Genomic DNA, 13,509 nt, shown 5'->3' with positions numbered 1-13,509 from the left:
GGAGCGTGTCCACATAAATAACAAAATTTAAGAACAAAATATCAATATCCACTTTGCGGTACGCCAACTGCATGCGAATGAGTCGCTTTTTCGCTGGCATTGCGACAGTCTGGCAACGTCTTGTTGAGCGCAGTTGGGCGCAAAAAAATAAAAGAATTTTGAATTTCAAATGGAATTCTATTTCTTACTTTTGTTTTGCATAATTTTCAATTCGCTGCAAGCGACATATTGCGCAGCTAGTTTTCAGCTTTTCTTACTTATCTTTTTTGGCACTCCGCAAGAAACTTGCTGAATTTTACGCGTATCAATTGCAGCACATAAAATTATGTGTTTAAATTTGCAAGAAACCAAGAAATTTACAAGATGTTAAAGAGAAGAGTCTTAGAATAATAATAATAATAATAAATAAATGTGATGCACGTTGTAGCTAAGGATTAAAATTAGTTTCAAGAGCGGGTACAGATATATGAATCTTATGACAATACAATATGATAAAGACGGGGAGCGAGACTGACCAAAAAATTAAAAAATACAAAAATACGAACAGAAATAAGATTGAAATGTGATCTTAAGCTCTTTCGAAATTATATCTATTCTAGTTATAAATAAATCAAAATTGAGACTGGGATAGAACCTAAAAGATGAACCATAGGTTTTTTTCAACAAGGAAGAAATATTATTTACTGTAGCTGTATTTTATGAAGGTACTTCAAAGCCGTAATGAGTCATTTAATGGCTCACAAAATTTAAAATTATCAAATATCTAGATGGCCAAGGACTACTCTTTTATGATATCGACATAAAAAGAAGCAGCAAACTCCCTTTTGTAAAGACCTTGGCTTTTTCTCCCGCAGTGCTTACTTCTCTCTCTCTCTCTCTCTCTCTCTCTCTCTCTCTCTCTCTCTCTCTCTCTCTCTCTAAGCTAGTCATAAGCCAAATTTAATTTGTTCGTATATGACATTTACGTGAATATTCAAATAGCTTCGTTTCTGTCATACTTCAGTGGCTTTGATGTGCCCGGACTAAAGCGTTCAGCAGAGTTTTGGTGCGTAGCTCGGTGTTTGTTGTAAAGGAAAAGGTTTCGCTAGATTAATTTAGGGTCATGCATATAACATCATTTTTTATGCGACTGGCTTTATGTTGGCCGGGTGGGTGGCTTGTGCTTGTGCTTGTGGGTGGTTGTAACCGCAATCAACTGCCACAGAAGCTTTTTCTGTCAAAGCCCAGATGCAGCTCATATGTGTGTGTGGGTTTTTATTATTTATTGGTAAAAGTCTTCAAAGTAATTTTCTTAGAGTTTTAAATCCTTTGCGGCAACAAAATGTTTTTAATTTATGGGCAAATATGGTCTCATATGTTTTCAGAAAGTTTGCTTAATTACTAGTTCTTAAAACTAGCTAAACCTGATGAATTGGAAAAATTATACTTGTTTCACATGTAATAATGATTGGCTGGCTCTGCTCCCTCGCGTTTTTGGTTTAAAATTAGAATCAACTTTCGTTTAGGCTTCTCCAAAACTGGATTTTCCTTAAAAAGCTCATCTCCGGGTTCCGCTCTACGCCTGGACCTTATAACATTTGTTGGCTCTCTCCTCCAGCCCTTTATATTGATGATGCGCAACAGGAGATGTACGGGCTTCGGCCGCTTATCGGATATGACGCATGCCTCTTTACCGTCTGACGCCTCCTCTGTATTTATTTTATTCACATTGTAATATGTTTTATGTTGTGCATTTAAATCAGCCGCCGGACAGCTTCCATAGCGTTCGTTCCTAGAGTCGAGAAGTCTGTAGGCTCCAACTGAGCTGCAGCTCCAGACAAAGATAATCACCGAGAAGCCCCAGAGTAAATGCGTCCACATTTCACAATTGTTAAAATTTAACTGTGACGGCAGTTAAGTCGTTTAAATATATTAATGTATTTATATCAATGGAATGTGCCTTGAACTTTATCCATAAAAAAAAGTCAACACAGTTCCCAATTGCAGCTGTTCCAGCTTAAGTAAATATTTGTTAAAATTATACCTTTTTAAAATTTTTATAAAAAATTGTCTATCTTATTATCTCACTTTAGGATATAAAGAAGCTAAAGCGTGTTCGATATTGAAAAGGAATTAATGACTTGCTCTCAAATTTTAAGTCCGAGATCGACACGTTCACACAAAAGGCTAGATCGTCTGAGCCTGTCGTCCTTAATGGATTGCTACCATTATTATATTGGAAGAAATTCTTTATTATTACTACCATTATCATATTGGCAAAAAATCTCTGATTTTTACCGTGTAATTAGTTTTTGTATCTCTTTTAGATTTTTATTTTACTACTGAAAATATCAGAAGTTTTCACATGCTAGACTCAAAAACACAATTCCCTTAATACCTTTAGCACAGGGCACACAAAACAGAAGCATTCGAAAGAAATGGAATACCCGCACACGTAACTGTCATTTGTGTGTTTGCCATGGGCCTGGTTGGGGGATACGCCCCACACCATCAGGCTCAATTGTCTAGGGGGGGTCCTCTCTGGGGGCCTGTTCTGGAAATCAGCGTAAGTGACAATCGCGCGTGAATCTGTTACCTTATAAAAGTGACATGAATTCTAAAAGCGTTGCGGCTCGGCACATTAACACATTTTTTATATCCCGTGGAATTGCCCAAGGTGGGCGGCATAATTTTTTAAGTGACTTCTTTTATTTTCGAAAAATGTCAAGTGGGAATAATGCTGCATATATTTAAAAAAAATGAACAGAGAGAGAGGGAGAGAGAGACAGATAGAGAGAGAGAGAAAAAGGGAGAGACCAATAGGAAGAGAGAGAGAGAGAGAGAGAGAGAGAGAGAGAAAGAGAGGGAGAGAGAGAGAGAGAGATACAGAGACTTGAAAACTTCGTGATACATTTATTTTTATACCCTGAACCCATTAAAAATGGGTATAAGCAAAGACGATATAAACACTAAGATGAGTAACGCCCATACATTTGAATGCGATGCAAAATTTCTAGCCTGGCCTTTCATCTGGCCTTTGAGGCTTCGTACGGCATGCCTGCCGACTGGTTGTTCGTTCTCCAAAGACCAGACGAACGAATGCCGAAGTCGTGGCTTGCTGATGCTGACACGAGCTACAAAGTGAGTCGCCAGCCTGCCTTCAGCAAAGCTGGTCGATGCTGGTCGCTTCGTTTTCGAAGTACACTGAGCGCAAAAGTTTAGAACTTACGATGGATGCTTGTGCTTTATCCATGAAATGCATGCTTTATTTAAATGATATATTACCCTAGATATTAACAAATAATTTTACAGGAAAATTGAAGAACTTATATAATTTTTACACAAGACGCTTCTTGCGCAATAACTATGTTAAGAAAATAGCACACATAGATTGATTGCACTTTTCTTTTTGGACAGTGTATGCTAGAGAAAAGTCCTTGTCTCAGCCAATAGCGTGCGTGCGCCGTTCGTTGTATGCGTGAATTATACATGCATAAGAACTTTAAGGTATGTGTTGTTATTCACTGCTCTGGCTTCAGCTGGCAAGAAATTAATTTTGTTAGTTTTCTAGCGCAGATCATGACCTATCCCAAATTTGTGTTGATATATGAATGCATTTTGTGTACTGAGGTTGACTCCGCAGAAAATATGTATTTCTAAGGGAAGGTCGTGATCTGCGCTAAAAAACTAAGAAAATTGTTTCTTTGCGAGCCAGAGACTTTGCCAGAGCAGTGGATAACAACACATTCAAATATGCTGTTATGTATGTATATTCACACGCATACAAACATAATTGCTTGCACGGCCCTCACAGAGTCGAAGCTGAGAGCAAATTCTATTTTTAGCTTTTTCGTTCTCTCGGCTGTGAGAGCGCAATACTACAGGTTTCGTTTTCATTCTCAATTTTCAAAAAATCAAGCTGCATAGTAGCATTTTGTTGTATGGCGTTACTTATCTAACTGTTTATATTGTCTTTGGTACAACGTATCCCCTAGTAGGGAGCTCATGACTAGAACCTCTTACTTGTTATACCCTTGCAGAGGGTATTATAATTTTGTCGTGAAATGTGTGAAATGTCCATAGAAGGAGACATCTCCGACCCCATAAAGTATATATATTCTTAATCAGCATCAACAGCCGAGTCGATATAGCCATGTCCGTCTGTCTGTTTCTATGCGAACTAGTCCCTCAGTTTTAAAGCTATCTTAATGAAACTTTGCAGAACTTCCTCTTTCTTTTGCACGCAGCACATGTGTGAAAACCAGCTGGATCGGACCACTATATCATATAGCTGCCATAGGAACGATCGGTCGAAAATAAAGTTTTTGTATGAAAAAACATTTTGTTTATTAAGATATCTTGACTAAACTCAGCATTTATTAGTTTTACTTTACTCCTCATACATATGCAAAATCCTATTAAGATCGGACCACTATATCATATAGCTGCCATAGGAACGATCGGTCGAAAATTAAGTTTTTGTTTGAAAAAACGTTTTGTTTTTCAAGATATGTTGACCAAACTCGGCATTTATTAGTTTTACTATGCTTCTCATATATATGCAAAATCCTATTAATATCGGACCACTATATCATATAGCTGCCATAGGAACGATCGGTCGAAAATTAAGTTTTTGTGTGAAAAAACATTTTGTTTATCAAGATATCTTGACCAAACTCGGCATTTACTATTTTCGAGTAGAGTAGTCGACAGCAAGTAATGCGGCCATTTGCGGGTTCGAACCATGCCAAGGGAACATTTTTTTGAATTTATTTAGTGTTGGAATAGGAGGGTTCAGGGTATTCCCTAGTCGGGAGCTCCCGACTAGAACCTCTTACTTGTTATATCTATCCTAAATCATTCGTATTATTCAGTTTTCTCATTGATCTTATTTGTTCCTCAAGCCAGTTGACATAGATGCTGATTCGTGTAAAGGCAAAGGGTTTGCCCGTCTCGCATGGCTTACGACCGTATGAGAGCAGGCCATATACCGTATGTTGCGTCGCATCCACTAGAGGTCCACCCGAGTCACCCTGTAAAGAACTCCAATATTTTATGGGCACACAACTCTGATTCAAATACGCACATCACAGGCTCCACGAGGTCCATTTGTGTTCACGGCACAAATTTCCGAACGTGTTAAATATTTAAATTTATATTTAAGAACACACATTTCATCGGAAATGGTACGAAAAGGCACAACTTCTAGTTGCTTGGGCAGGTTGGGCGTTGTGCGGCCCCAGCCGAGTAGAATTGAATTCAAATTGCCGTCCTTTCTGCTGGTGGAATTTTTAAAGTCGATAGCAGCAAATCGAATGTTATCGATAGGTATTGGAGATGCCAACTGCAGCAGTAGAATATCATGACCATAAAGCGGCTTGAACTCCGGATGCTTTTTAATGGCCCGTACACGAAAACGTTGGGCTTTCGTATCGAACAACAGATTTGAGCCAGCGGCCACAAGTAAATCTTTGGCAAGCAGTAGGCGAGGCTTCAAATTACAGTGGGCTGCCGTTAACACAAATTCGTTATCCAGAATGGCGCCGCCGCAAAGGTGCTGGTACCTTCCATTCTCCACCATCTGAATGGATGCTACAAATGGATATTGTATAGGCTTTGGCGCTTCGGCCGGAAGTTTTTTAAATTCAGCATCACGCAGCGCATTAGGCGCTGCTGTTTTGGATAACTCTTCCAAGCTAGCTAAGAAAGTCTTTATTATGCAATCGGTTTTATACAATTTAATTCAATTTCAATTCTTATGTACCCTTGCTGTTGGCCACCTTCGATGCCGTTCTCAAAAAAAGAGGCATGATGAGAAAAATTGTAAGGAAACGGCGGTAGCACATGGCTCACGTCGAAGTTGCGCTGCTTTATTTTCACATTTTGGAAGCACTTTTAAATGGTGGTTTTATCTAGAACGAATTGGGCATGAAATGCAATTTACATCCATTTAATATTATATTATATTGATATATAAGAATATTAAAGAAAATTACCAGGCGTCGCGCGGATCGAATGAAGAATGCTACAAATGCAATTGGTACGATTATTGTTTTCCACCACGCGTCTAAGTGCGGGGGCTCGATCCTTAAACTATGGCCCACTGAGCGACTGGTAAAAGTTCAAGGAATATATGGTATATAATAGCATTGTAACCATATACATGAAAGCTTCGATTATATTTGCTATAAAGTGCTGAAAGTTTTTATTTTGAGAAATTTGTTGATGTTAAGCACTTAAAGAGCTGCATGTTGTGAACTGCTTCCAACGACAAGTACATAAAACTAACTACCCCAACTACAGAGAGCTTCCATTATCCACTTACGTGGAATTGTTTCGTGTACATTGAACATGATTTACGATGACACATAAACAACAGCTTAACTTCCGCCTGAGTTCCATGTTGGGTGACAAAAACCAAAAAAATGAAGAAAAATTGCAGCATAGCCTGAGATATTGACTAAAAGAGCACCCCCCCCCACCCAACGCCAGCATCACTTACCTTTTCCGCTAAAACACCCCCTCCAGCTAGCACATAATGGCCAAATGCATTTGGAACAGGTTTTTCCGCATGTTTTTCCTTTGGTTTTTGCCTTTTGATTTTTTTTATTAGCCCAGAAGTTGTTCCTTAACAGTTCTCCTCCTTTTTTGTATGTCCTCATGTTCAGCCGTGCGTCCAGTTGCCAGGACATTGTGGTCATCATTTTTCTTGCCCAGCCCCCTCATGTGGAGCTGTGTGTGTGTGTGTGTGTGTGTGTGTGTGTGTGTGATGTGTAAGGGCTTTAGGCAGGTTTGAAGCTGCGCCTCCTTTTTGCCCTCAGTCAATGACTGCCAAAGGGAAATTTATTGTTTTGCCAGCGCTTTGAGTCAAAGTTGAAGCGCTTCAGGTGCACTAGCCAAAGGCGAGGGTGCAGGCCGCAGGGCGCCGGGTGCAGAGCGAGGGGTATCACTTTTGACATTTAAGATGCCACACACAATGGCCACTCTAATTTATACGCAACGCCTGCATTTGACGCCAAAATTTGTTCCGGCCAAAGCTCATTTTTTTGTTTAACCTATTTGCAATTCCGATGATTTTTATGGTCAGCTTGATGCTGTTCGAATGGCAGCCACTTGACAAAAAACTGTTGCATTGACAAATCTAATAAACGAATGAATGACAGCTGTGCTCAATTTATTGTTTCCAATATTAACTAAAGCTTTTAGCTAATCGAATTAGTCTATCTCCTGATTTGTAAGGATCGTAAGTTTTAGGTTCTAGTTTAAGTTCTTGGTTTAAGGCTTGATATAATTTATATGGATAGGAAAATTCGGTTATATACAGATACTACTAAAAGGTGGAAACCGGATTTGAACCTCACTGGTTGAAACTTGGAATTCCTTTCTCTATCCTGAACCCATTAAAAAGGGTATAATGTAAATGTATGAAATGTATGTATGCAAATGTATGTATGTAAATGTATGTAGCAGGTAAAAGGAAGTATCTCCGATCCCATAAAGTAAGTGTATTCTTGACCAGCATGATTAGCCGAGTCGATCTAGCCATGACCATCGGTCCGTCTGTCCGTATGTATGATCGCAAGGATAAATGGTATCCAAATTGTTTGTGTGTTTCGCACCAACTTCTGAAGGGCACACAGCTTTTGAGCGGTTGCTTTAAATGCCATCAAGTGTCTGCATTCGCATTTGAACCAGCGACCTCTCGCTTGAAAGTTCAATGATCACATTACGTATATTACTTTTATATATTATATTTTATAATATTATTGCAAAATTTTACGATATTGGGTACTTTAAATTATTTCATTTTTTTTCAAATTATTAAAAACCCAACCCGAAGCCTAAAATCGAAGTCACGGCAGGACTTCTTTTAAAAAAATTGTGGCTTATCTTTTGACACTTAAGAACCTGAAGAAAACTTAACTAATGTAAATATTCATACATATGTGTATTTTTTTTCTGCGCTTCCTTCAATTTCTACACCCAGGCTCTGCAGGTCTTTATTCTTTTAATTGTGATTGTGTATGTTTGTTAATTGTTGCCAGCACATTGTTCAATTGTTTTATGGCTCATATGCACTGCACCAACACTCACTTTGCCTAATTGGGTCGCCCATTATGCCAGCTGTAGACGCTGTCTCAGGTCTCAGTTCTCACATCTCATCTCCATCTCATCTCCATCTTATGGCCAACGCCTTCAGCGTCAGCAGTGTGCAATGTTCCAGTTTTATGTGTGAGCTGCGGGTAAAGACAACCATTTGACAGCTTCCTCGGCTGCACCTCATCCTCCTCTTCCTCCTTCTGGCCCAACCCATCCTGCTGTCTTCCCTTGGTTTACCAAAGTCGCCCACTGTCGCTTCGCTTAACTGCTTGAGGTTTTTTGGTTAAATGCGCTGCCTTCATAAGCCATTAAGGCTAAGTGATTTGTTTTTGTCTGCCGAGCCAGCTACCCGGCTCTCCCCCGGCCAGCTCTTAAGAATAACACCTTGCAAATTGCTAGCTTAAAAATGGGTTTTCCATTTTTTTTTTTTTACCTAAATTTTTCTCTAGACACCCAAAGGCGCACAATTGGTACGAACTAATTGTGCGGAAGCGCAGGCCATTTACTGGTCTGAGTGTGCTCCACTTACAGGAGTTTCTGTATACATATATATAAGATATACCCAAACTGCTCAGTCCAACTGGTGTCAACTGCTCGATGAAAACTCCTGAGTTCAAAGTTTATAGGCAAAAGTTTATACAATGCCAGCGCAAACTTGGCCAAAAGATATGCAAGTTTTTCCATTTGAAAGTTTCAGTATTTCATATACATATTTCTTATAGAAACTACTAAAGTGTCAGGAGCTGTAGTCCTGCTAGACGTGCTGATTATATCTGGCCATTGTTTGGTCCACGTGACATGCGTGACATTTGCCTGATGCCAGAGTATAGTGTCAGAGTGTCAGAGAAGTGTGCGTGTGTGTCTCATATTCCAGTTTGGACCTTGATTGCTGATAACAAAGGGATGTACGGACATGCCTTACATTATGGGGTAGTGTATACCCTGTTGAAGGGTATAATAATTTTATTACGAGATGTGCCAGGCATTGCAAGATATATTTTTGAGCACATAGAGTTGATATATGCTTGATCGAGCGGAGCTGGGTGGATTTGGACATGTCTATCCATCTAGCTAACTATGTGAACTCGGTCAGTTGGAAGTTATCTCTATAAAACTTGATTAACCCTTTAAAAATGGGTAAAAGGATATATTGTAGTTGTACAAAATGCAAATGTATGTAACAGGCAGAAGGTAGGAATCTCCGACTCAATAAAGTATATACCTATGTTCTTAATCAACATCAATAGCAAGTCGATCTAGCCATGTCCGTCTGTCTGTCCGTCCGTCTGTCCTTCTGTCCGTCCATCCGTAGCTAGAAGCTATAAGAGCTAGATGTAGGTTGTCCTAGTCCGTTTCTAAGCAATCGATAAGAATCGATATCGACATCCTGTTTTTTTTTACTAGTTTTGGTAAATATTAAGAGCTAGGGTCACCGAACTTTATATGTTGCTTCTATATATATATATATATATATATATATATATATATATATATATATATAAAGTATCTTTCATTTATACCTATGGCCACCTATAAATCAAGTTAATAACTCGATTTTTATTGCCAACCAATTTAAGCCACAATTTAAATGCAATTGACTTTTTTAGAATACACAAATATTCTATGGTACAATAAGATATGCTTTAGAAAATTTCATAAAGATCGGTTAAGAAAAAACCAAAGTTATATGTAACTGCCCAAGTGGATGGCACAGCTAGCGAAAACATCAAGAATTTATGTATAAATGTACACACACACATTCATGCGCATCTGCTTCGCATTCTAACAGCATTATAATTTTCTGTAATGCTATTTAAGTTCGTTCTTTTCTTAATAATTCGCTATTATTGGTGTGGCTGTTGAATAGACGCATAGAAATTGTTGCGGTCTGTCGCAAGTTTGAACCCTACCTGGGAAACTATTTTTTTGTTTTGCTGGATTGCGAGTTCGAACCCCCAAGGAAACTTTTTTTTTCAATATATCTTTGTTACTTCAAACGATCGCGTTGTGCGAACTGCATTTTGGTGTTGGAATACGTTGGTTCAGGGTATTCCCTAGTCGGGAGCTCCCGACTAGAACATCTTGTTTAATTAAGTAGTGTTTATACTAAGGTTGGCTGTGAGACATCGTCCGTTCTAGGAAACATGAAATTCGGACTAAACTCATTATTCTCTTACTTTTAGCATGTAAGAATATATCATCAGCATAATATTACCATTTCATATAGATATAATAAAAATATTGAAGTGTATTAAATGTGCAGCCCTTAAAAAATAGTTGTTCTAACCACTTGGACCTTTAGTTTAACCAAGGGTTGTGGCCGTAATTTAATTGTGCACTGCTTGGGCAAACCCAATTGGAATCCGCATTCAAATCTCTGCCCATAACTTTCGCTAATCATATTCAAAAAGAGTAAGAATTAATCAATGATTTACAAGAACAATACGTGTGCACATGTCGCCAGCCGGCGGCTACAGCAAACCAAATGCCAAAAAAAGCGAGCTGGGCTGCAACGTGGCCAACACCCGCTTGTTAAAGCTTGGTCCACCCATTGCCCAAGGGCAGCAGCAGTTGGTCCGGGTAGAGGGAAGCGGCTGTGGGTACAATGAGCATGAACACAAATAAGGCGTCGGCGCTGATCCTTGTCAACCACCAACAATAATTTCAATGTGCGCACAACGGGGCAGACGAAGCGGCCGCAGACCCAACAACAACCGCAGCCCAACCACTGGCTGCAGCCGCTAATAATTCAATTAGTTGCCTCAAAAAGATGCCAAACTGTGATGCCGACTGCTGTTGTGGTTAGTTGTTGATGCTGTTAGCTGCTTGTTGAGCCAGGATTTCTCTTCAACGGTTGCAGTCGCACAGAAGTTTTTGCGGTGCAGCGTGGGCCTCGATTATCCAAATGCCGCCGGGCAAATATCGCACCACGGCATAAATTTGCGGAGCGCGTAGTGAAAATTGCTCAAACTGGTTGCCAATAATCTTTTGGGCGTAATCAGTTCTACCCGAAAAAAGAAACGAAAACAACATTATATAGTCATTGTTTCATATCATAATACGTTTATTTTTCATATACTAAAAAAATACTATGATATATTCTAAGTCGTTGATAATATATCATATCAGAAACAATTGATATGATATAAAATTTTAGCCATGGAAAAAAAAGGTTGCTGGTTCAAATTCTATTTTAAAGTTTCAGTGTTGTATTTAGTAACTATTTATTTTATTGTGATGGAGAAAGATAAAAAATAATGAAAAATAGAACTTTGGAATGGAAAAAATGAGGTTGCTGGTTCAAATCCTAGCTTTAAAGTATCAGTGTAAGTAGCTTTTTAATGGCTAGATGATAGATAAAGACAAAAATCGAGTGCAAAAAAAAAAAAAACATTTGGCAAGAAACAATTGAGGTAGCTCTTTCAAATCCCATTTGATAGTTTCAGTATAGTTTTCAGTAGCCTTTCACTTTCTTGCGGGAGGTGAAAGATAATAAGAACGTGGCTGCCGATTCGAATCTAGTTCTATAGTTTCAATACAGTATTTGATAGCAATTCGAATTTTCTAAATATTTCTTTGTTTGATTTAATTTTTATTTTTTTTTAAATTTTAAAACCATCTTAATTATGCTACCTATGTGTCAACTCCGAAATCGAATCGCTTACCTTAAGCACAACAAATCCGTAGTTACAGCAAAGTAATTGTGATGTAAATAAAAATCAGCATATCAAGATACGAGCCGAAGGATGTACTACATCTTGGTTACAAAAGGGCAGTGCTGCGGGGAGGAGTGCAAGGTTGGGCGCGGACTACTTGGCACATGTACATTTTAAATTGTAAATAATCGTAAATAACGCAAATATCGCCTTAAGCACTGCCAAAGCGACAAAAGGCGACGGCAGTCGCAATTCTCAGCTCTCAGTTGTCAGTTATTTACCCACTCGCACTTGAAGTAATCTTGTAATACTCGGTGATATGAGGGGGAAGGAAAGCGGAGGCAGCTGCAAGTCAGTAGCCAGACTCAAGTTGGCCGCAGGCTGAAGGCTAAGCCGCTAAGACAACACCCCGCGCCACGCCCCTGCAGAGTCAGCCCGGGAGAGAAGACGACGACTCGCACAGATTTATAGAGCACAACACGGCGCATGTTTTGGCTTCCAGTCAGCGAGTGTGCGTATGCAAAATGAATTTATTGACTTTAAATGCAAATTTCACATGACTACAAGAAAAGTGGAAAATAGAAAATAAAACAAGAAGTTCTAGTCGGGAGCTCCCGACTAGGGGATACCCTGAACCCTCTTATTCCAACACCAAACTCGGCTCGCGCTACGCGCCTTTTTGCTTAAGTATTAACGAAGATAAATTAGAAAAAAAAAATCTCCGTGTCAGGACTCGAACTCGCAAATAACCGGACTACTTTCCGCCGTCGCGACAGACAACAGCACTTGCCACCGCCTCTACTTAACAGTCACACCAATAATTGAGTCTCAGTGAGAAAACGAATTTAAATAGTAGCACACCAAACAAGAAAATCGCAATTGCAATGCTGTTGATGTGTGTACATGTATACAGATATTTTTCGAATTTGCCGTAAGCAAGTGTTTCTTAACCGATCTTCATGAAATTCTCTACATATATCTTATTGTACCATAGAATATATGTGTATTCTCAGAAAGTAAATTGCAATAAAATTGTGGCTTATATTGAGGGGAAATATAAGTTGGGTTATTAACTTGATTTATATGGTGGTACCGTGGAGAACGTGATAAGTATAAAATGACTACTTGATATATATAATATCTTAGATGCAACATATCAAGTTTGGGACTCTTGCTCTTAATATTTACCCAATTTGTTCAAACCAGGATTTTGATATCGATTTTTATCGATTATTGGGAAACGGGGCAGGTTATCGATTATCGAATACTCGATCTGCGACACTAGGAGGACCTACAGCTAAAATTTCAAGTCTCTATATAGGTTCTGATATCTTTGCGTTCATACAGATGGACGAACAGACAGTCGGACGGACGGACAGACATGGCCAGATCGACTTAGCTATTGATGCTGATCAAGAAAATATATACTTTATGGGGTCGGAAATACTTCCTTCTGCCTGTTATCTACATTAACACAAATTTATAATACCCTTTTCACCCATTTTCAGTGGGTTCAGGGTATAAAAATAAAGACCCCAAAGAGATTTTCACAAATTTACGCATAACACGCTGCGTTCGACTCCGAGTACGCCCCGCTTGATAGATTGCCACGCGATATTGTGGATAAGCGGGGTCGGGAGAGCTGCTGTTCTTGGTGGTGGTGCAGGTGGTGCTGCCTGCCAACTGTATTTATTTAAGCTGTCTGTACAAGTGGCTCACAATTTGTTGAAGATTAAATGCCATCTTGTGTGTTGACAATTTGTTATATATTTTT

The 13,509-nt window shown here is 39.0% G+C and overlaps 1 protein-coding gene across 1 annotated transcript; it reads right to left on the bottom strand.

Annotated features, from left to right (window-relative positions):
* Window positions 1–4,707: 4,707 nt before the first annotated feature.
* On the bottom strand, window positions 4,708–5,859 carry LOC6632362 (mast cell protease 1A). Its single transcript, XM_015170721.3, has 3 exons — window positions 5,744–5,859; window positions 5,066–5,679; window positions 4,708–5,012 (listed from the first exon to the last, which is right to left on the bottom strand). Exons 1-3 carry the CDS (start codon window positions 5,823–5,825, stop codon window positions 4,827–4,829), a joined length of 882 nt encoding a protein of 293 aa, XP_015026207.1. The 5' UTR covers window positions 5,826–5,859; the 3' UTR covers window positions 4,708–4,826.
* Between the last annotated feature and the right edge of the window lie 7,650 nt (window positions 5,860–13,509).

The sequence above is a fragment of the Drosophila virilis genome, chromosome 2 (genome assembly GCF_030788295.1).
Source record: "Drosophila virilis strain 15010-1051.87 chromosome 2, Dvir_AGI_RSII-ME, whole genome shotgun sequence".
Taxonomy (NCBI): domain Eukaryota; kingdom Metazoa; phylum Arthropoda; class Insecta; order Diptera; family Drosophilidae; genus Drosophila; species Drosophila virilis.
This window is presented reverse-complemented; position numbering and strand designations above follow the sequence as displayed.